This window comes from Labrus mixtus, chromosome 2 (assembly GCF_963584025.1).
Source record: "Labrus mixtus chromosome 2, fLabMix1.1, whole genome shotgun sequence".
Lineage (NCBI taxonomy): Eukaryota > Metazoa > Chordata > Actinopteri > Labriformes > Labridae > Labrus > Labrus mixtus.
This window is the reverse complement of record NC_083613.1, coordinates 28,555,796-28,578,662: the sequence shown is the minus strand read 5'-3', so window position 1 is coordinate 28,578,662 and position 22,867 is coordinate 28,555,796. Positions and strand designations below refer to the sequence as shown.

The following is a 22,867-nucleotide window of genomic DNA, read 5'->3' as shown; positions in this document are numbered from 1 at the left end:
TTTTGCTCTTCCTGTTCCCAATCACACGGGTGGAAAGATAGTTCCACTGAAAGAAAGCGGCCTTATTTTTTTCCAATAATTTTTGTGCATTTCCGCATTAAAAACTGAAAAAAGCAAAGCAATCTGTTCTTTTTAACTAAAGTCGATCTTTATTCACAGATTCTGCAAACAGATTTTGAAAAAAATTGGGTATCTAAATTGTTTTCTGTTTATAGTCCTAGAATAACTGGTCAGTTACATTTCAGAAGGCACATTGCTCGTAATTCTACCCTCGATCCTATCAGCTATTATCTGCTCATATTTAGCATTAATTCATCTTATCAAAATGTGCATGAAAGTTCATCGTACTATCTTCTCTTATCAACGTCCGTCTATGACTCATTGTCGCTCCTCAAGTTTCTGGACGGGCAATAAAAAATGGCAATGTACAGAAAAGGAAGTCTTTTCCAAAAGTCCTTTATTGCTAATCAATGGCTACAACGGAACCGTGAAGAAGTTGGATGGTACTGCTAGAGGCTATATACCAATCAGCCTTTACATTATGACCAAGGGTCTTTTGTTGTGCAGGCTCTTCCTATTTCCAGACATATGGTTTGGCCCCGAACTGACTCCACTAGACCCATTAAGGTTTGCTGTGGTAGTCGGCACCAAGACTCTAGCAGCAGCTTCCTTTAAACCCTATACGTTGTAAGGTGGGGCCTCCATAGCTCAGATTTGTTTTTCCAGCACCTCCCACAAAAGCTCTATTGGGTTGAGATCCTGAGAATTTGGAGTCCTAGTCAAGTTATCGTGTTCCTCCAGGCCACTTCCTTCTTTTGCTCTGTGGTCAAGTTCTGATGTTAAAGTGTGTCGGCGCTTCAATGTCATTCACTTCACCTGTCATTGGTCATCACGTCACACTTAAACTGCAATATAATCCTATAGAAATCAAACGATATCACTACCTCTTTTGACGCCATGGCAGCAAAAATACAAGTCTGAGGTAAACAATAAAGGGTAATGTATTGTTTTTTTACTGACCAAAATATGCAAGCAAACGTGTGCACATTTTTAAATTGCACACAGCTTTTGGTTACAAATATGATGAAAGATCTGAAGTATATATTTTTTAAAGCTTTGGTACTTCTTTCAGGTGATTATAAAAATCATTGAGAGTACATTGTTTTACACAAAGTCTTGGAAAGTATCAAAGATTTTGACAACTTTAACAACTGCTGCTTCTAACCTGGACTGTTTTTCTGCAAAGTCCACAAATGGAAACCAGAACACGTAAAGAACCGTTAACTGTGTCACTGGCTAGATTTTGCATTAACACAATATGTTTGTAGTGTAGAGTGACTCATCTGTCAACCTGATTTTTGCCTGAATGACATTGCATAGATTCCCATTGGAAATCTTTTTCAACATGTATCTGACTATATCACATTTCAACTTCATTTGTTGTAATTGATTTTAATGGAGACCACATAGCTGCAGATGGTACTGTGCATAGACTCAGTAAAAACCTTTTTTCTGCTTTTATCTCATTCAGTTCCACTCACCATATGCACACTTCACTGTAGCGCTGTACTTTATTCAGAAAAAGAGAAGACAAAAAAAAAAACCTAACATTCATAGAAGCAGGATAATAGGAGGACATGTCGACCGAGCATGGCAAATGAGCCTCCAGCAGATGAACCGCTCTTCAAAGCAAAGATTATTCAAGTGTAGCATCACTAATACAGGTATTAGAAATTAATAAAGCCATTAATGTTGGAACTCAAACGTGCTCACAGTACCACATGTAGTAGAGGGCACATCATCTGATATGTCTAACCTATTCTGTTTCTCTCTCTCTCTCTCTCTCTCGTTCTCTCTCGTTCTCTCTCTCTCTCTCTCTCGTTCTCTCTCTCTCTCTTGTGTTTCAACTATTATCATCCCCCACCTCTATCCCCATGTCTCAAATGGAGCAGAAACTTCAAAGTGCAGAGTAGCAGGGCGGCCAGCCGTCTAACAGTAGTGTAATTGCATCATAACACCAAACAAAATGTCAGTGGGTGGCCTTTTAATGGCTACTTGCCGCCCACTCCCCCTCTATCTAGCTATTGTAGCAGCTCTGTACGCTGTGTGCTCAGTGGCCGTTATTTACAGAATCACCTGGTTCAGAAAACTACATCTCTTTGACCTTTCTATATTTCTCCCTGACTTGAATTAGATCTTCTATAATCAGTAGATTATCTATGTATCAATGGACAGGAATATTCTAACGCAATCTTTTCTGACAGTTGAAAGTGTTTTTTCTCAGCACAAAACCCATGATTGTTTTTTTTTCTTCAGATTTTTAAATTCAGGGAATTTCTGCACATTTCTAATCACATTGATAAGGTGCTATTATTTAAAATAAACAGGTATTTTAGTACACCTCCTTGAGCTGAATGAAATAAGAGTAGGAAGCTTTTGTGATTTTATGGACAAAACTATCAAGGAAATCTGGAAATGATATGCAAATGACTTGACAATAAAACCAAAGATGCTAGTTAGAGACCGAATCTTTGATTTTGAGCTCATTGGGGGCTTTGAATATCACTCATTCTTCAGTGTCTTTGGATTGTAGTGACAGAGCTGATTCTCCATCCAAGCAGATTCATAAGGTCTCATTTCTGAACTGAAAGCTGCCCTGCTGTGACACTTAGAGTCTAGAGTTAGAGTCTCATGACCGACAGTTCACGTCTTTCATGCTCCGCTGCAGTCCGTATCCTGTTTGGTCAAAGTCAACAACCCTGTACTCTAACCTTCTGAATAATTTGTGCACCCATATGCATGCAACTTTATTCAAAGAAGCTTGTTCCTGAGGAGTTTAAAATGTTGTGACATATGGCTCTGCTTGATCAACTTCTTCATCGGGTGACGTTCCTGTATGAAGTTTCATTTTAGATTAATAAAGACTGACAGGAGAGTCTGTTGCCACCCATCAAATTCACCATTGTTGAAAACACTGTGTCCTGAAATGAAATGCTTCAACTTTTGTGGTATTTTGCAGAGTATTTTTTTTCTGAAATGTGTTTTTATGCATTCTGATTTCCACTACACAAGAAGACCTGCTGGTATTTTTTTTTTTTTTTTTTTTAAAACAATGCTTTGTTAAAGACGTCATTCGTACTGTATATGCACTCCGTTGGGCTTTACGTTTGAGAGGGAGCCACAGAAATCCAAGAGCGGCGAGATGTGATACTAAATGATTCTTATAGTTTTTCATTCCAGACACCCTACTGTTCCTCCATCTGTTCCCACAGAGCTAAAGTCACTACACCAGCATTCAGCATATAGACTTCATGGCACCCCGCTAGGTAAATACACATTGTTGTATAAACACGCACACATTCACTCAAGGCAAATATACATTCTTTTTGCAGCAGGGCTGCAGGAATGTTTGCAGAGAAACCCTGCTGACAGTTTGCAGTGAAACTGAAGGACTGACAAGCAGCTAGAAACCGTCCTAAACACACACCGTTAAGCTCTCCTAATTTACCACTCGGCTGCAATATATCAATACTGTTCATCCACCTGTTCTCTGTTTTACTAACCAAAGGGCAGCTGACATGGTTATTTGATCGACAGACTAGTTCATGAAGTAGAAATCAATTAGTGACTGTTTTGAACATTAGTTTGCTGTTTCATAATTTTTCAAATTTTAGAATTTTAGATTCTAAAATTTTAGAAAGAGAATTACGTGTTGTTGTGGGTTATTTTGGAGTGGGAGTGGGGGTGGGGGGGTTACCGTTCCTCCTCTCACCAAAAGCCAGTCTGACATTTTAACTCTTGTTAGACCTCTTATTTCTCTCTCTCTCTCTCTCTCTCTCTCTCTCTCTCTCTCTCTCTCTCTCTCTCTCTCTTCTTGTTTTCTTCAGTTTTTGGTCTCTTTGCCTCTGCCACAATGTCCTTATTGAGAATATTGAGCTAAGTTATAAGAGAACAGTTTACCTGCAGTGCGGTCTGCCAGAAAACTGTCTGGTAAAGCATTAAAACCTTAACATGTAATATGATGAGAATGAGTGTTAGAGGTGCCGAGTGGGTTCTGATGCTGTGTTAGTTTACGATGAAAGAGTTGCAAAATAGTGTTCATAAATTAGATAAGCTGCTTCTAGCAAATCCCCTGAATGGATATTTCCACTGTTTATCTGGCCTTGAAACAGAGTGCTTTGCTTAATTGGTGACTTTTATTTTTTAAAGATATACTTTTGGGCTTTTTATGCCTTTTTATTTTAGAGATTAGAGAGTCAGTAACCGTGGGGAAGGACCCAGCGGTTGGATTTTAACCCGTGGACGCCAGCTCTCGAGGATTTTAGCCTTTATACATGGAGCGCACACACTCACTGCTAGGCTACTGGCGCCCTGATGATGGACTTATAAAGTAATCAGTTTTTGATTTAAAAGCATCATAAACTGAGTTTCATTTAAACGTCGACCATCAGTTAGATAAAAAACAAACAATCTGAGAACGTTGTCTTTGGGTCCAGGAAACCTTCTTGATGACAGTTTTTTTCGGACAGTTTGAGGATCAGTTGTTTTTGGTAAGCTCATCAGTTAAAGATGAATAATAATTAAATAATCGACCCATTACAAATAATCACGATAATGCTTCATTGCAGCTCAGATGCACAATGCATTTCTCTCTGCAGCTTCTGCTTTCCTCTTTTGTATTCAGCCGTAGCGCCTTCAGTCCATTGTGAGATTGAGATTGTGTGATTAGGTGTGAGTGTGGTGTGGGGAAGGAGAGAAACTGGGAAGGACTGGATGTGTGTGTGTGTGTGGGGGGGGGGGGGGGTCATACCCCTGAGGTCAGACAGCCAACAACTGGCTCTGCTGGGTGGTGTTTCTGCATGTAACAAATGATTGCCTTGCAGACCAGAAATCTGTCAGTTTTGATAAAGCTGAGGCTCCATCTACTCTGCCATCTGGACTGGCATTTAACAGGTGTTACAGGTGAACAGGTGTCTGTAATTGAATGCTGTAGCAGCCGAGCTGTGTTCCCGGTTGGCTGCCATATTGTTGTTTTCTTCTTCTGCTGTTTGGTTTGGAGATGGATTGGTTTCTGCGTAAGCTCCAACAGAGGCAGGGAACACGTGCGGTTTGTGAGTCAATCCCATAGCACAGGTGTGGGTCGCTGTGCGTAGCACAAGAGCATTGTGGGAGTAGTGTGAAATTTCACAGTTAAGGTGCAAAGATTCACGGTTAAAAATATTTTGTATTTTTCATTTTATTATTTAAAATAGGGACATTGCACAGTGATGAACATAAATGTACAGAAACATAAATATGCCTAATTATAACCATAGGCTCCTTTCCTTCTGTAGTCCCCCGGCAGGTTGATGGTACACGCGTGTACAAATGTTCATTGAACCTCACAAAACTCAGGTAGCACAACAACAAGCAGAAACCAAACTACAACATAAACTGTTCACTCGTTGACGAAGACAGACATGTATAACAATACAGAAGGTGGCTGGGTGAATTCAAAACAAACCAGGAATATAGTAGTACAAATCTCAAATGATTTTAAGTATTCAATTGCCAGCCTGGTTTTACATTGTAATTTAATTTACCTTTCAAACCAAATCAGTTCCAACCCTTACCCCGACCATGAGCACTCGGTAGCGACTGCAGGAATGAGATTGCGGTTGCAGATTCAAGCAGCTGTAATGAGTTTCTTCTGAAGGGTGGCTGGACTCAGCCTTAGAGATGGGGGGAGCAGCTGAGGAATTATTCCATATTTTCTATTGCTGTCTTGGTAAACATGAGTGAAGAACATTTTTTTTTTATTCCTTCATAATTTGGGCTTTCATTGATCAAATATTGGCTTTTACACGTCTCTCATCTCTTTCTGTGCTGCTCCTCTCCCAGACCATTTCCACTTTCTGTCTCTTAACTTTTTGACTTTGTCAGCTTCTCTTCTCTACCCTCCTGTATCATGTCTAATTATCGAAGTCAGTGTGTGTCTACAGGGAGCTCTTCAATACCTCCTCATCAAAGCCTCTGTTTGTGTTTGCTTGTTTATCTCTGTGTGCTATTCTTGGCGCTCTCCTGGATCCCTGATGAGACACAAGCCTCCGATCCCTGCGGAGGCTTATACTGTAAGCTGTCACTGCACCTTCAGTTATTCAAAATACCTCCAAATGAGCTATGTCTCTTTATACCTCGTCTTGTCAATCTCATTATATATATTCTTATATATCTGTATATATCTTTCTGCCTTTGGCTCATTTTACCTCAGATCTTGAGAGTGTAATAAAAGGCATGCTAGAGGTTGTTTCCCCATCAAAAATCCTTGTCTTTCTCTCTTCTTCTTTCACCCTTTGTTTCCCCCCTCCATACACACTACTACACCTGCGTTTTCTCTTACGGGTGCCTCCCCCCCCGACCCCACCACCATAACACACCTTGAGGGTACCAGATGAATCTTTTAGGTATTTGTAAGAAGGAGAAGTTTCTTACTACGCTAACTTACACCCCTCAAGGCCCTAAAGAATCGGTTGGAGGAGCAACAATAGCATCAGCTCTACTTGGGTTGCCTTCTGGGTAGAAATAAGAGAAACCGCATTTGTATAACATGGAGAGTTGGATTGGGGTTGAAAGTGTTTCAGAGCTCACTTTTTACTTAAATTGCAGGTATCAATGTATTTGTGTTTTTGTAGAAAAAGCATAATTGAGGATTTAGTCCTTGGACTTTGAAAGAAATGTTCCAGTAGCGATACAGCCTAAATGTGATATTTGACATAATGGATATGCCAGGCAATGCACTGATCAAATACCATAACCAATCATCTCTAAAGAATCAACTGGTTTCAGCAACATTATTTGTGACAATGACCAACATTAACAATACTGATGCTAGCAGAGATTAAAATGTTACTCAAATTGTCAGCCATCCCTGTTTTCCACTTTTCCAATTTTATGTATTTTTCAATCTCACTGATATTTGAGGGCTACCTGGTACGGTAATATGGAAAATGGTATTCAAACATCTCTAGATATAAGCTTATATACAGAATGAGCTTTTGCAGGATATGCATTGCAGAAGCATTTTTTTGTGTATGCATTGGTTCAGACATATTTTGCGCCTCAAAGCAATGGATGGCGATTAGGGACAGCCGCGGTGACAGTTTGGCATTTGTTGCAGAAATAGGGCGCTGCGTTGTTCAGATCTTCCCTAATTTGAGATCTCAGTTGCTGCAATGGCAAAAGTGTTTTTTTTTTTTTATGTTGGACAGAAGTGTTTACTCACCACATGGGACAGTAACTGGAAGAGAATTGCTGCCATTGCATATAAAATTGTTCTTTATTTTCGAAACAAACACCCAGTGCAGATTTACATGTGGGACTAAAATAAGGGTTGTGTCTCCTGGGAAGTTTTTTTTTTTTTTTTCTTCAAAAAAAGAAAGGTTTAAAAGCAGAGTTATGGCTTGTGATGGCAGGAGCTTACTAATGACTGAACTTCTGTGAGCTGGTTGCTATGTATGACTCCAGTCTATGCTCTCTCATGTGCCTCGGAGTCTTGGGGAGCTCAGATATTGTCCCATTTATTGGCGGCTGCATGGGGAAACAAATGCTCCTTTTCTTCCAGATGCCCAAGGCTGTTCCAAGCTAAACTGAAAGGGCTTAATGGGGCATCTACGGGGAGGGTTTTTTTGGGTGAGGGAGGCAGGGGTGTGAAGAATTGTGGGTCATGGTAACTTGGCAGGCAATATCAGTAAGACAATTGAGAAACGACAAGCTTTCCAAATGGCAAATGCTGAAGTCAGCCACCTCTCTGTCCTCAGGAGAAATACGGCTGGTGGTCGTGGACAAAAGAAGAAAAACTGTCTGATTACGTCTCACCAAACACTCTTTTGACCACAGACATCTTCTATGTAAATTAAACACACAAAAAAATAAAGACTTAACAGAAGAAATGAAAGACTGGGTTCACTTTCCAAGCCAGTGAACAACGATCTGGTTGACATATTTGTTTAACCTCTGACTCCTAACATTTAGCCCTGTCTTGTTTTGTCACAGGAGCCATGATGGATGAGACGGAGAAGTACAAACAGCGGCTGGAGGCAATTGCTGTGAGTCCACCCACCCCCACACACACTCACACACTCACACATACATGCACACAAACATCCATGCACACACAGATGTTCATGTTGCCCACTGAAGCAGCACTGCCGCTACTATTGCAGCAGACTGGATCTGTACTTAGCAGTTCAGATAGATAAAGTTATTCTTAATTAAATACTAGTCTGAAAAAGGCTGCACAAAACACTAACCCATCTGTCACATAACTGCATTTTTAATCATCATTTTACTTCAGCATCTTTTGCACTACTCACCACTGCACTGTTTCTTATTTAGTCCTGTACATATTAGTCTTTGCTTATTGTGTTTATTGTTGATATTTAATGTTATACTTGTACATAAGCGAGCACAGTTCACTGAAGTTAAATTCCTTGTTTGTGTAAGCATACCTGGCCAATAAAGCTGATTCTGATTCTGAAAGGCATCAAAATATACTGTAAACATGTGTAATTGCAACATTTCTTTTTTTGTACTTTATTTTTCCAAAAGTAAAATAGTAAAAAATAGTAAAATATTCCAATGTGACAAAACGAAAAAAGACATACTTAAAGCATACTATAAAAACAAAAACAATCAATCAAAACACCAGACAAAATTCATATGTCATGGGTATGTGAACCATCCCACTTAAAAAATCTTAACATTAGTATAGAAATAAGCAACAACAGATAAACAAACACACAAGACAAAACAAAAACCCTGCTGCCCATAGTTCGACCCCCGGTTCCACAACTGGGACCGATAACTTGAGATTAAGTTCAAGTAGATACAGTATGAAGCAAGGAAGTAAAAAATCATGTTAGATAAACAATTGTGACATTTCTGGAGCGTCATGCTTCAACTTTAACACAATCTTATCACATGCAGGTTGTTTGTGGAGCAGATGGGCTTCACCTATAACAAAAAAAAAAAAAAGTATTAGTCATCTTTCAAAGGGTGCATTGCAAGACCACTTGCGTCACAGCTTTGCTTCAAAGGCTATCCGTCGAAGGCTCCTTCAGATATGGCCAAAGAATTTGCCTCCTTCTTTTAGTCGACCACGGAGGATCCATCCGGTACATCCTTTGTAGCCTGATGAATCCTTAGATTTATTGTGCGCCAATTCCAACAGCACGACGGACTCTCATGCAGCCGAGTGATACACTTAAAAATCTAAGTAAGTGTTGAGCTTGAAGAGCACTTTTCTAGTCTTGTGCTTTTACACCGCAGGTCACACCTACGCATTATAACACCCATTCACACACCGATGGCAGAGGCTGCTATGTAAAGTGTCTTAACTGACTTAACTGATCCGCCACCGACGAAGTTGCAGGAGCAACTTGGGTTTAAGTGTTTTTCCCCAAGGACACAACAACATGTGGCTGAAGGAGCTGGGGAGAGACGGCCCACTCTACCACTGAGCCACAGCCGTCCCACAAGTAATTGTTTTCAACTCAATCAAATGGCAAGCAAATGTTACCAAAACGAAGTGGGCCTTGAAACCTCAAACTATCTTTAAAATAAAAGGTGAAGTTACCTGACGGTGATAATGTTAGCTAGTTGCGGTGCAGCCGTCAAGACCTCTAGGCGATGGGAGCAGCGCTTATTAATAAAAAGAGGTAAGGGTGGACAGCTGGGGACTTAAACAGGAAATTCTCTGTAGCGTCCTTCGAAGGATGCTACCCCTGAATCAGGACACGGCTATAGAGAGACAGACAGACATGCTCTGGCTCTGTCTGGCTGTGTCTCTGTTTTTAAATGGTTTTGTTTTGTTGTGCCATCTTTCTTTTAATGAAGGCTTACTAATGCTGTTGTTTTTTCTCGGATAATGCATTCCTTCTGATGTTTTCATGAAACAACATTTATCCAGCACCCCGGCCAGCGTGACACTTTCATTCTGCGTGTTATTCTAATCTGTAATAAAAAATAAAAAAAATACTGCTGCGAAGCTGGTTTTGAATAAAAAGCAGTACTGGATAGTGCATTTGTCCAACTTAAATATCAATCAAGTCAAACTCCAGCATTTCCTGCACTGTAATTACCATGAGTGCAACATTTAAGAAAAAATCTGAAAGTTCTGAAGCTGTTAAAGTCAAATCTGAGCTATTACAGAAAGTGTTCTGCTAGTGTTGTGGGTTCACTGTCAACCCAGAGTAGGCAGAAAGTCCTCTGGGTCCTCCTCCATCCAAACTGCACATGTTCACTGCCTCTGTCGAGACTTGTGGCTAAGAGGTTTGTGTTTTTCACTATTTGAGTAACTAATCATCGACACCACTGAAACGTTGTCTAGCTTTCTGCTAAATAATCTCCACTTCAGTTTAAAAAGTCAAAGTTAATAGATAATAATAACCTTACTTCTAAAGCCATCTGAGGACCGTTTTTCAACCTGATCCAAAGGGTCTGCGTTAAAGGAAGTTTTACAAGCGAGGGTTTGTCGCAGTAAATGCAGCTCATCTACTTCCTCATTAATTCCGTATTCGTCTTCACAGAGAAAGACGAGGTAAAGAGAATAAGCTCTCTCAGCTGTCTGTTACTTCTAAATAATTAATTGAATATGCAATGTTGTGAGCCGGGTGTCCCTCTGGTCTCAACACTAGGTTGTCAAGGGGATAGCTGCTCTGCGTATTATGGGATATAGAGTTTACCTATTGCGTCTGAGGTGACTGTGTCCTTGTGACAGATGGTTGACCAGGTGTCCTAATTTAACTCTTCTGCAGTGATGTTTTATTCACAGCATCTCTTTCCTGTCTATGTTTCTGTCGTTAATTCTCAAAAGCTTGTATCTGTGTCCGACTATTGATGACACTTTTCAGAGGATCGCTCTCTTCATGCGAGCAAGATCGCACTCCTCTTACCAAACTATCACAAGTCTGCACTCACTCCTTGTCTTTGAATTTTCTCACCCTTCCTCCTTCCTTTCCTGTGTCAGGAGAAGCGTCGGTTGCAGGAAGAGGAGGACAAAGCCAGGAGAGAGATGGAGGATGAGAAGCTCAGACTACAGCAGCTCAAGGTCTGACACACACCCAACAGTTTGATCTAAGCTGTTTCATTCAGTCAGCCACACACAACGCACAAGTGCATGCATTCTTAATTTCACTGCTAAATTCCTCTGCGGACCCATTGGAGCTTGTTAGCAGGCAGATATCTTTAACAATTTCCTTTTTGCACACACACACATCCTCTCTCACACACACATCCTCACACACACAGACAATTGGCGATGGACTGTACAACCTTCCACACTTCCTGGTTTTGGCCCCGTTACTCATAAGGTTAAAGGCAAGCCTTCCTTTGCTGAAATCAGTTTTTATGTGAGTGTTTACACACTCTGCAAGTCACAGAGCTGCTCTATTGTTTTCACATCATTTCCACACTGGCGTTCCCACTTCCTACTCCACTGTGTTACGCAGCCCTGGGGCACATTCCTCGAATTGTGTGAAATTTTTTGCAGCATGTTTGTGTGCACGCAGGTATGCATGTGTGTGCCGATGTGGTCTTGCAATAGACTATTTTGCATATTATTCTCCACTTATTTGTGGGTGCATGTGGGTTTCTGCAACATTCGCTGAGCCTGAATTGCATCGTTGAGATCAAAATTCAAGTTGCATGAGGCTCCAGAGATTAATTTTTAAATGATGGTATCAGAACTTTTATTACATTCATTAGCTCTGACATTGAATGTAACCCCAGGGTCGATGTGAGGATGGGATAAAGAGGGAGCAGCAGCTTATACACACACTGCTCCTGACCTGCAGGGAAGTTTAGAGAGGGCTGTGTCCAGTGAGCCAAAGGCACAGGGAGGGGAACAGAGGAGGGCTTGTTCTCCACTGCAGGAGAAAATACAGAGATGATTTTGTGACGCTTATAGTTAAGTAGGTAGCTACTGGCTAACGGTTGCCAGATTTTAAAAACATGGGGCCATAGGCTGCAGGGGTGTATGGGGTTTTCAGATGCATTCAGACACATCGCCTAGTTTTACACAGTATGAGAAAACACTGCTGCTCTTAATGCTTTGTACTGGATTCTAGTGCAAACAGCAACATAATTATGAAAACAAAAAATTACCCATGGTATTTTTGTCAGATTAGATTTACTCAAAGTTCCCTGCAGACAGACTGTTTATTTCCGCTTGTCAGGGTCAGCTGCAGAACAACGTTCCTCGAGCTGGCAAGAGTTTACTGTCTGGCTCAAGGGCTGCACAGATGCTTACTAAAACAAGCACTTGAACCAAGGTCAGCTCATCGCAACACAGCTCTTATATGTACTAAGTCACCCTGCATTTGCTGTTATAAGTCCAGACAAACAGGGAAACACAACTGGTGTATTAAAGAGAGAGAATGTTTATTGTTTCTGACAGGTTCCTGCACAACAGATTTAAGTTTCTATCACTTCTTGTGTAGTTAATTATAAACTGAAATGTATGTTGTATGCAGAGAGGAGTTTTCTCAAAACAGCTATAGAAATACAAATGTAATGTACTGGCATATTTCTACATTGCCTTTTTGGTTATTTTCTTATTCCAGATCTTCATCGTCATCAGCCTTTATTTAAGACTAGAAAATCATTGAGCTTTCCCTAACGTCCAATGAAGTCAAGATACAAGAATGAACAATTAAAACAAAAAGAACAATATCAGAGAAAACAATGGAACATTGAGGTGAAAGGATCCTAAATAATTAAGTCGACCTTTCGAAGAGAAATGAGAGTGTCGATGTCAAGAGTACGATGTAAAAACAATTCTGCATGTTTGGAGTCAAAACAGCTAATAAGCGTATTTATCAAGTTCAGAGTGAACATGCAGGACTTGAAGCATTAGACAGTCAGTAGAGCGAGTCTGGTTGGATCCATTGGTGTCCATTAAGAGATGGAGAAGCACCGATCCACTTTTTTTATTTCTGATTTCAATACATTAGTACCGATAGCTTTCTTTGTATTTGTACATTGTTGATATTATGTGTCAGGCTACACAAAGCTGGAGTCAACCAGCATTGCATTTCTTGTTGAAAAGCAAAACAATAATAATAAATTAAAATTATTCCGAAGAAATTTATCTGATCTTTGTGCTGGCTTCACATATTACCAGATAGCATAGTTTTTTATATTAAACATTTTAAACTGAAGTGCAAGGATTGTGGTTTTTATCATAGTAAAGGAGCTGGTCCATCTCAAATAGATTTTTAGATCATTTACAGTTCAGTCTGAATGTCTTCAAATGGTTAAAGAGCGAGTGACATGTATCAGCGCCGTCAGTCCGATATCTGATATGTAAATGACGTCATGTCTGACCTGATATGATATTAGATTGGATCGGTCCCATCTCTAATAAGAGGTTTATAGACAAAAAGAGACGGGTGTTTATCACACTTCTGTAAGTTGCAAAAGAAGACCAACTAACTTTGTTATACAGAATACAGTGATGATGAAGGAGCCACAAATCGGACTCGAACCCGTGCCGCACCTAGGACTACAGCCTCTGTACCAGGGGAGCACACTCTTACCACGACGCAACAAAGTGGATTGAATGTAAAATAAGTTGTGTGTGTGTGTGTGTCTGGTTCACACTTGTAACAATGTGTTTTGAAGATGAAGCTGAGAGAGTCTGTAACTTCTGAGACTTGCACTCCTGTTTTTGTCAAAAACTTGAAAGTACTTGCTTTGATTCTCTGTTAGGAGGGAACAGCAGGTAGCCTCAGGCAGCTTCGGTTCACTGGGTCAGGACTATTTACTGAAGCCGTGTAGGAAGATGAGAATAAAGAAAGGGCACACACACATGCTGTAAAGCTGGGATGAAAACTGATGCCATGGTCATGTCATACCTTCTGCCTCACGCCTTTCTTTCCACATCTTTACAACCATCAAACGACCATGTTTCACTTTACCTTTCCAATTCTCTCTCTCTCTCTCTCTCTCTTTGGCCATGTCACTGCTCCTTACATCTCATTTCTCTTCACTTCACTTCACTTCGTCTTCTTTTCTGTTTAGCTGGGTCTAAAAACATGTCCTGAATTATCATTTATATTTTCATGACTTACAAAGTGTAGTTGGCTTTATAGTACCAGCACTTAGTGTTTTTTTTAAGTTTTCCAACATTTTTGAACATGAGACACATGACACCATTTTCTTAAGCAATTCATTACATTGTATTTAATGCTGCTTAAAATGAGGCCAGGTCCCAATGCACTGCTGCGTACTACTTCAAATGTCTTAGAATGAGTTCACTGTATGTGGAGAAGTAATAATAGACATGATCACATATGAATAATTTCAACAGTAACCAATGTTTAAGGATTTAAAGTTTAACATGCTTAAGTGGCCTGTTTGACATTTTGACCATATTCAAGCCCTTAAGCTTAACAAACGTCTCTTACACTCACTTTCTAACCTGTTGTAGTTGACACTAATTAAAAACTTTGCATGTCTCTGTTTCAACTAATGCAAATGTTCAAGAACAGAGTCCCTCCTCACTTTGTGTTGCAACCTTACATTTGAATCCCCACACAAAACAAGACCTTGCAATTTTTTCTCTATTGTCCTTACCCTTGTTAACTTCATCTCATTAACATGTAAGCATGTTTGTATCAGGGGTTTGATACTTCATTTCTATCAAGCTGCTCATTTGGTTTTCGATTCCTTTTTGAAAAAATATATAGATACTTCAAAACATCAGTGGCTGAATCACTACCAAAACGAAAGTGGTATACTTTCAAAGACGTTGTGCCAAAAACATCGAGACATATTCAGCTGCCCACGTCACATGAATGTCAACACCAATGTGACTTCACTAACGTCTGGATTAAACCTGTGATAGAACTGCAGAAAGAAACACAGCATCGCGTAGCAGACACTTCTATCCGAAGCGACGTTCATCAGACGTCAGACAGATCAGACACTACTTATCAACCCGCAGATAAAAGTACAGCAAGGTGCAATACTTGAAACGTGGAAGCGCAACATGAAAGCACTTCACCTTAAAACGATGTAGATGAGTGTTCTGTCAGACAACAAACATTGGAGGAGAGTTAAAGCACATCCAAGTAGACGCATGACACCTTGCACTTAATTATAGTGTGCATCTTCTCCATACAGGCCTTGACTACGGTATGGGAACTAATTCATTGTGTTGTTTTTATATTTGTGGACTATACAGTGTGTCCCATTTTGCACAATGTACTCCAATAAAATACTTGTTAAGTTAAACACACTTCAGCCATTTGACTGGTGAACATTCTGTTGCTAGTAGCAACAGCTGTAGAGTTGTTAGTTAAGAGGACATGTTTTTCTACATCTGTCGTTCTTTAAAAAGGAAAATATTGACAGCAATCTTTTATCTACTCTCAAAAATCCCCCTGTTGGGCCATTATCTAAAGGTACTGCTTTTTCTTTGTATTTTATTAGAGTCCGTTTTTTTTTCGGTGAATGTCATTTTAGATACCAATTGACTCCAGCCTAGTGCTAACCAATGTGCGTCTTAGCTAACTGCTAATTCCAAAATTCTAGTTAGATTTCTGTTGCTGTTAGCTTAATGTTGATATTTTATTACACTTGTAAAAAGATGAATGTAAAGTTATTTTCCCCAGTATTTAAATCTTGTGTAAATCAGTGTACTTCTAGTGATGTCAGTCAACAGAAAACTCAAAGTACTCAAAGGTCTTTTTTCAAATCTCTGATTTTTTTTTGGGGGGGGGGGATTTTCAAAATCCAAACAAAAAACACAATTTTTAGACACTTCATTAAGGTGTGTAACTAATCTAATGCCTAGCCAACACTTGAGTGAATGCAGTGAGTGTCTAGCCTGGTTAAGAGCCTTAGTATCTTCTTTTTAGTTTCAGATTAATAACTAGAGCTTGAACTGTTGGTCTGCTTATATGTCAGCCCACTAAGGTAGCCAGACATTCTGGTAATGACTTATAGCAAATGTACTTAAAATGTGACCAAAGAAGCATCTACAAGTTACTTTATGGTTAAAGGTTAAATGTCCTGCCAAGTACGTATCGAGGTCAAAACTCCTCTGTCAACGTATTTTAAGAGTCAGTATCAAGAATGTTTGTTCAATTTTTGCCTTTAAAAACAAACAGCATCAGCTTTCAAATATCACTATCTGCTTCTAAAATCCATCATGCCATTGAAGTTATATGATTTTGAATTGTCAGCTACACTAAGCTGGGGGATTTAGTTGAAAATGTGTCATTTTAATTTATGTTAAATCAATTAAATCCTTGAAATGTTAATTTTTATTTTCCTGATTTTTATAAACAGTTTGTAGATAAAAGAATCAAACACTCTCCTCCCTCTCCTCCCTCCCCTTCTTCGCCTCCTCTTTGTCACCATAGAGAAAGTCTCTGAGAGACCAGTGGCTGATGGAAGGAGCACCTTTGTCCCCGACGTCCCCGGACGCCCAGAGATCTCGCTCCCCTCTGTGGGGCTCCCAGGCTCAGGAGATGGAAAAACACATAGACAAGTAAAGCAACAGTGTGTGTTTGTGTGTGTTTGAGAGTTGCAACATGGAGACGAGGAGATTGTTTGTGACTGCCTGAGACAGTAAGAAGAGCTGACAGAGCATGAGAGAGCTGTCACTTGTTTGTTGTTTTTGTATAGTTTGAACTGCTTGTACTGTATAATTGATAGTTGCAGCATTCCCTTTTCTATTTTTGTTTTTCTTGTCATTTCAGCTGTTGTCATATATTATGTATGCTTTGGGAAAGTTGAGTTTATATTCTGCCAGCAGAGAGTGAGGGGGTGATCCAGCCTGCACCGTTGCCAGACAGGACTGGGCTTTTTTATTACTGATATATACAATCTCATCAATTCGCTGAACACTACACCCCACGATCCCAATCTTATTACTGCAACAGTCCCAGCTCACCCGGACTTTCTACAAAAACCCCTCACACACTCTGTACGTCGCCTCTTGTGACATTTAAACATAAACATTCTTTAGAAAACAAGCAGCAGCTTCACTTTTATTTTATTTTTTAAGCACCACAATCATGTAGTATAGTACTGTACAAGCATTAACTCTTGACATTTATGAGCGTCGTAATTTATGAGGAAAGAGTACAGATTTGATGAGTTTGTTTACGTGTATATATCTCAGGTTGGAGTCAGAGAGTCAGTGGCTGCCAGAGGAGGAGGAGAAGCTGAAGGAGCAGATGGAGGATGGCCAAACTGTGAGAATTACAGACACACACACACACACACACACACACACACACACACACGCGCACACACACTTCTTCTTACTCTTAGGACACCAGGGGGGGGGGTTGTAATATGTGTTGAACAAGCCTGCTTCCATCATCTTCCATTAGGCTGAACATTTTCCCACAACTTCTTTTCTCTGGCTTTTTTTTTGCCATGAATAATGTATTTCCCGTCTTAATGTATCTTTGATGTAGCACCTCTTGTTCAAAAGCAGGAACTGCTGAATGTAATCAACTCTGTTACATAAACATTTCAGCACTTGATCCACTCTGGAGTTATTGTTTCACCTCAAGCCGAGCACAAGAGTGTTTACCTCACCTCCCTCAAGGTCTACAACAAAAGACGTGTCCCTCCTTTTTCTCCCGTCTGGCTCCAGGGTCTTTTTCCTGCGGTTTCTCATAATCATCACATATTCATCTTAACCTTGGCTCTCAGCTCAAACCAACCTGAGACATAAACAGAGGATTACATATTAAATAGCAGTTGCAGCTGATTAGCAATTGCTGGCTCGGAAAAAAGGAGACTTTGAATGTTTGACCTCATCCTGTGTGCTCAAATATAGTACTTTAAAGAGGCCCTGCCAGCAAAGCTTTGGTTTAATGGACACTCTGGGAGTGACTGACAGCTATTATTTGGCAACACAAACAGGTTCAAAAATAATAATTATCACATGGTGTTCCTGGTGCTTTCTGGAGGCGGTATGTCACCTAGCTGAAAGTGGGCATCCCGTGTCTCTTAAGTTGCATCCATGCCTCCCTCACTTGCACCCCTGAATTGCATCCTTCACCTTGCATCTTAGTCCCTCCCACCAGAGATGCATGGAGAGACAGTAAGAACTGCTTTGTCTCCATATGTTACCTGATAAAAGACACATGCACATGACGACCAAACTGCAATCGACCGAGGAGCGAGGAGACATCACTTAAGAGACATTGGATGTACCCGTAGTTGTAACCGGAACACTTCTAATTCCAAGGTCAAGTAGGACTTTTCAGCTCAATCACCCCCCCTTGTGACCAGCTGGAGTGTCATGGCCCCAACTTCAGCTATCCTCCATTATAGAGACAATGGTGGACAAATGTTCTAGTTTAGTACAGGCTGTGCAAATTCTATTTCTGTCCTGGATTCATGCCTGTTTACTCAAATCCTTTGTTGTGTTCTTTTATTCAAATGTTGTTGTTTTATATTCACCTGAAAAGTACCCATCAAGTTCAGGCATCATAACAAAAAACAGTTTTACCTGCTAAGTCAGAGTAAATTAAATTCCTCCCCTGTCCCTCTTACCCAACAGAAGGCAGTGAAGGTGGCAGAAGCCGGTCCAGGTAAGTGGAACCTTTTGTGCACCGAGAAATGTTAAAATGACAGTGGACATTTTCGAAAAGTGCACTTCCATTAGCTTTTTACCAGAGAAAGTGAAGAATTTATTCACATTTCACACTGCAGAGGAGTGAAGTTTAACATTTTAAGCAATTTGACATTGATTGTATACAAGTGTAGGGCACAGAATTTCTTTTTAACACACAGCAACACATCAAGCTCCGAACATTTCATAAATATCAAAACCACATTGAGCAGACACACAGCCTTCTTGTTACCACCACCTGTTTTCCTCAGTGGGGCTTCTTAATGCTCCTCCTATTTACACCAGTTTACATCTGATTGCATTTCAATAGTTTAAAGTTTGGACTTGGATGTTTCTTAAATCAAAGACACCAAAGGATTTTGTCTGCTGGTGTTGCAGTTATGCATCAATATTATGACAAGACAAGTTATTTTAAGATACAGCTATTGTAGTGCCGTTTTATCTTGATGTTTAGAGTCTGAAGGCTCAGTGAACTTGGTGTTGTTTCTGAGAAAATCAGATCTAAAATGTGTACTTGGTGTTGTGTCCTTGGATGTGTACTTGGTGTTGTGTCCTTGGATGTGTACTTGGTGTTGTGTCCTTTGATGTGTACCTGGAGTTGTTTCCTACAAAAATATGTTAAAAAAAACATGATTTCTATATCTTCCCCAGAAATAATCCAGGATGCTGTTTTGAGGAACGGTGACAACAATGCAATAGGATTGGGTGAGTGTCGAGTTGAAATGTTAATCATAAAAGATGCACAAACACACACCACAGTGCTGACATAAAGCCTGTGTGCAGAGTGAAAAAGCTGGATAACCGATGTCTACATCTGTCTTTTCTTTGCCATTCTTCCTCTTTTTAATTGTTAACGTACCACCATCTAACATCTCCCCCTTAACGACCATGTAACCCCCAACAGGAGAACATGTATGTATGCATTGTACATACTAATCTAAATAAATTAGCATCACAAAGGCAGGAGCGTATACAACATTTACTTGATGTATATTCCGTCATGGAAACTTACTATCCTGCTCTTATATTTATGCTAATAGGCAGTCAAGTGCATAACTTGCATTTTTGGCGGCCAGTGAGTTGGTGGACGTGTCAGCAGGGATGTAGCTCAAGCTGTGAAGTGGACAAGAGAGTAGTGAAGATTAACTCGAGCCATCCACTTTGAATTTAAATCATTCAGGGTCTATAACTTCGGACAGCTTGATCTAAAACTGCTGAAGCGTGCTCTTTTCTGCTTCTAGTTTATATGCCACAGATTTTTGTCAACCGTCCCCTCCTTTGAATGAAAGCCTAAAGATTATTTACATTTCTGTCCTCGATTGTTTTGTAGCTTTTTTGTGACGGTACATAACACCGGTTATATTTAGCTCTGCTGCGAAACAGCTCCACTAATTAGAAAACACTTTACAGCTGGAAGCTATAACAGCACTGTCAGTGTTTATCATCTTGTCATTTATTAGTCACAAAGTGAATGTCTTGGGTGTGTGATGCATTAAGATTTAGAGATGGCAGAAGCTTTAGTTAGCAGCATTACAACATGAATTTGCTGTACTGTACATATTGGTGACAAAGCAATAACTAATTACAATCAAGTAACAGCGTTTCTATGTTAACGACAAAGAGACGCTGATAATCAGTGTTAATGGAAGTGTGCCCTATTGATTGCTCATTTGCTTAACATCATATAAAAACATGAACAATGCTTACTCTTCAAATCATAGCAACTGCACAGAAATCATCCTCAAACAGTGAGATAATGTGTTTTTGTTGTGGTTGTTGTTCTTCAGAAACAGCAGAAAAAACAGACCAAAGCTCACTGCTGGATCAAACTTCAGCTGTCTTAACCAATGGAAGAGGAGATTTAGAAGCAGCCACCAATGACAGCGTTTCAGATGACGGTTGTCAGCCCACCACCAACGGACATATTGTAGTCTCCGAGGATGTCACGAACATGGAGATGAACTTAAGCCTGGGCGAGGCTGCAAATGACAACCTTAAAGACGAGGAGGAAGAGGAGAGCACTCTGGTGATGAGAGCAGAACGTGTGATCATAACAGATGAAGGGGATGATGTTCCTGAGGATCTTGCGCCCCAGGAAGATCCACAGAACACCGCTGAGTCAGAGGAAACCCCTCTGAAGGTGGAACCAGGAGCAGCTGAGGAGGGAGGAGAAGCTGCAGAAGAGAACGAAGAGGAGGTGATAAGAGCAGCTCAAGAAACTTCAGCGCAACCTGAGGCTTCTGCAGAGACGCAACCACACGCTGAAGATGGAGCCACACAGGAGGATGTGGGTACAAATGATGTAGATTTGAAAGGTGAGGGACAAGGCAATCCATCAGAAGATCCAACCTCTGTGCAGCTGCAGTGCCCGGCCGACACCCTAGAGGGCACCACAGTGGCTCCAGTACCAGTCTACTCCGAGGTGCAGGTGTCCGCTGTCACCCAGCAGCTGGAGGCAGAGGGTGAAACTGAAGAGTTAACGGAAGGAGCCGAGGCAGCGCTGCGTGACCGGGACCCTGCCTCTCTACCTGACCAGTTCCAGGAGGTTCCCCTGGCCGATCCCCAGGTGAGCCAGAGGACAGAGGCAGGACCGGCGGAGCAGGATCCCCTCCTGTCTCAGTCCAAATCCCCCGACACTCAGGCGGAGTTTGCGGCAGCCAACAGCCCGGACAGCTCATACACACAAGTACCGACCAGGGCCGCGCAGGGGGAGGACACCCAGTCACCCAAACGCAAGAGCTGCGAGTGCTGCTCGGTCATGTAAACACCCCTTCTGTGCCTTCATTAACTCTCCTCCTCTTCCCGGCCTGCATCCTTCAGTCTGTCTCCCTGCTGTTACATTCAGAAAACACTCATCCCCTCTTTTTGTTTTACACCCCCATTTTTTTTTTTTTTTTTTTTTAATTAGTATGTCCAAGAGCTACTTTCCTTTCTGTCTTACTTATCTTGAAATTCCCCTTATCCCACTCTTGAGTTTTGATACGCACCGGACTTGTTAAGTGCCTTGAGGATCTCTTTACCGAGGACGATTCTTATTCCAACAACGAAGACCAAAATAGGAGGTGTTGATTTTAACACTATTTAAGTTAGACTTAGTTTTTTCACGCCCATTTTCAGGTTCATATACGGGAAGATAATAAACACAACAACATGAGATGTATCATTTTAAACAGTTGTATCTACATGTATAACTCAGCGGGTTGTTTTTATCTTGAAAGCATATTTAACCGTACAATCCAAAGATCTGGAGAGGTTCAGAGAGGACATTGTTCTTATTTAATGAATTTAAAACTAGTTATTTGAATGATTTAGGTCTTTTATTAGAGATGTTTTCAATCCGAGTTTAGAGCCTGAACATTTGTATTCACTCTGTAACACAATACACAGACTTTACACAGACGTATTGGTCATTAACAACAGTGTGCACCACTGAATATTCTTAGGATGTTAAGAAATAGAGATTATTTTTAAATACCTGAAAGTGTGACATTTGTATTCTTGCGAGATGAGCTCATGTGGAGAGGCTCCAGGGCTGTAGACTTCCTGTAGCTCTGTGTATGGATGTATATACTGTATACAGGAACAAGTGGAATCCAGAGTGTCTGTGATGTCAGCTTTGAAATGATTGATGAATGGTTGAATGATTAAACTGACATTTTATGATACGAGTCTTGACTAGTCTTTCTATACCCCGAGCACAGGATTTATCCCAGGACATTAGCACTGCTTCAAATCAAACACACTGGATCGTGTTTAAATATTTGTTTCAGACGGTCGTTCATTTTATATTTTTAAAAACTGGTCATAACAAGAAGTATTTCTCTACACCTGCTCTTGAAGAAAAGAGAATAAGTCATTATCACCTGAGTCTCTGCTCATGTTAAAATGAGAGATGTAACCAGGTGTGTAGAAGACTTAAATAATGTTGATACTTTTCAGGCCTTGAACAGTTAAGTAAAAAAATGTCTGCATAGCATGATTCAATATTTAAGAAACTATATATTGCACAATGGTCGATTCTTTCTTTTCCAGTTTCTTTTATTGTAATGACAGAATTTTTTGGCCTTCTCCTCTTAACTCATCAAAAATGAGAGATGTCATTTTTAATCTTTTAAAATTGGTATATATAACAGGGCACCAGCAGCCTGGTGGTTGGTTCTTGCACCCTTTGTGTAGAGGCTACAGTCCTCAAGTAATGGGGTTCAAAACCGACCTGTGGCTCCTTCA

At 40.4% G+C, this 22,867-nt stretch overlaps 1 protein-coding gene across 1 annotated transcript in view; it reads left to right on the top strand.

The window, feature by feature from the left end:
* Positions 1-22,303, top strand: part of palm3 (paralemmin 3) — a 35,289-nt gene extending 12,986 nt beyond the window's left edge. The window contains exons 2-8 of the mRNA XM_061060268.1: positions 8,033-8,084; positions 11,006-11,086; positions 16,407-16,534; positions 17,171-17,243; positions 18,569-18,599; positions 19,292-19,345; positions 20,428-22,303. Coding sequence (XP_060916251.1) covers positions 8,037-8,084; positions 11,006-11,086; positions 16,407-16,534; positions 17,171-17,243; positions 18,569-18,599; positions 19,292-19,345; positions 20,428-21,404 — 1,392 coding nt within the window. The 5' untranslated portion in view covers positions 8,033-8,036 and the 3' untranslated portion in view covers positions 21,405-22,303. The remainder of the gene's footprint in view (positions 1-8,032; positions 8,085-11,005; positions 11,087-16,406; positions 16,535-17,170; positions 17,244-18,568; positions 18,600-19,291; positions 19,346-20,427) is intronic.
* Positions 22,304-22,867: the final 564 nt, after the last annotated feature.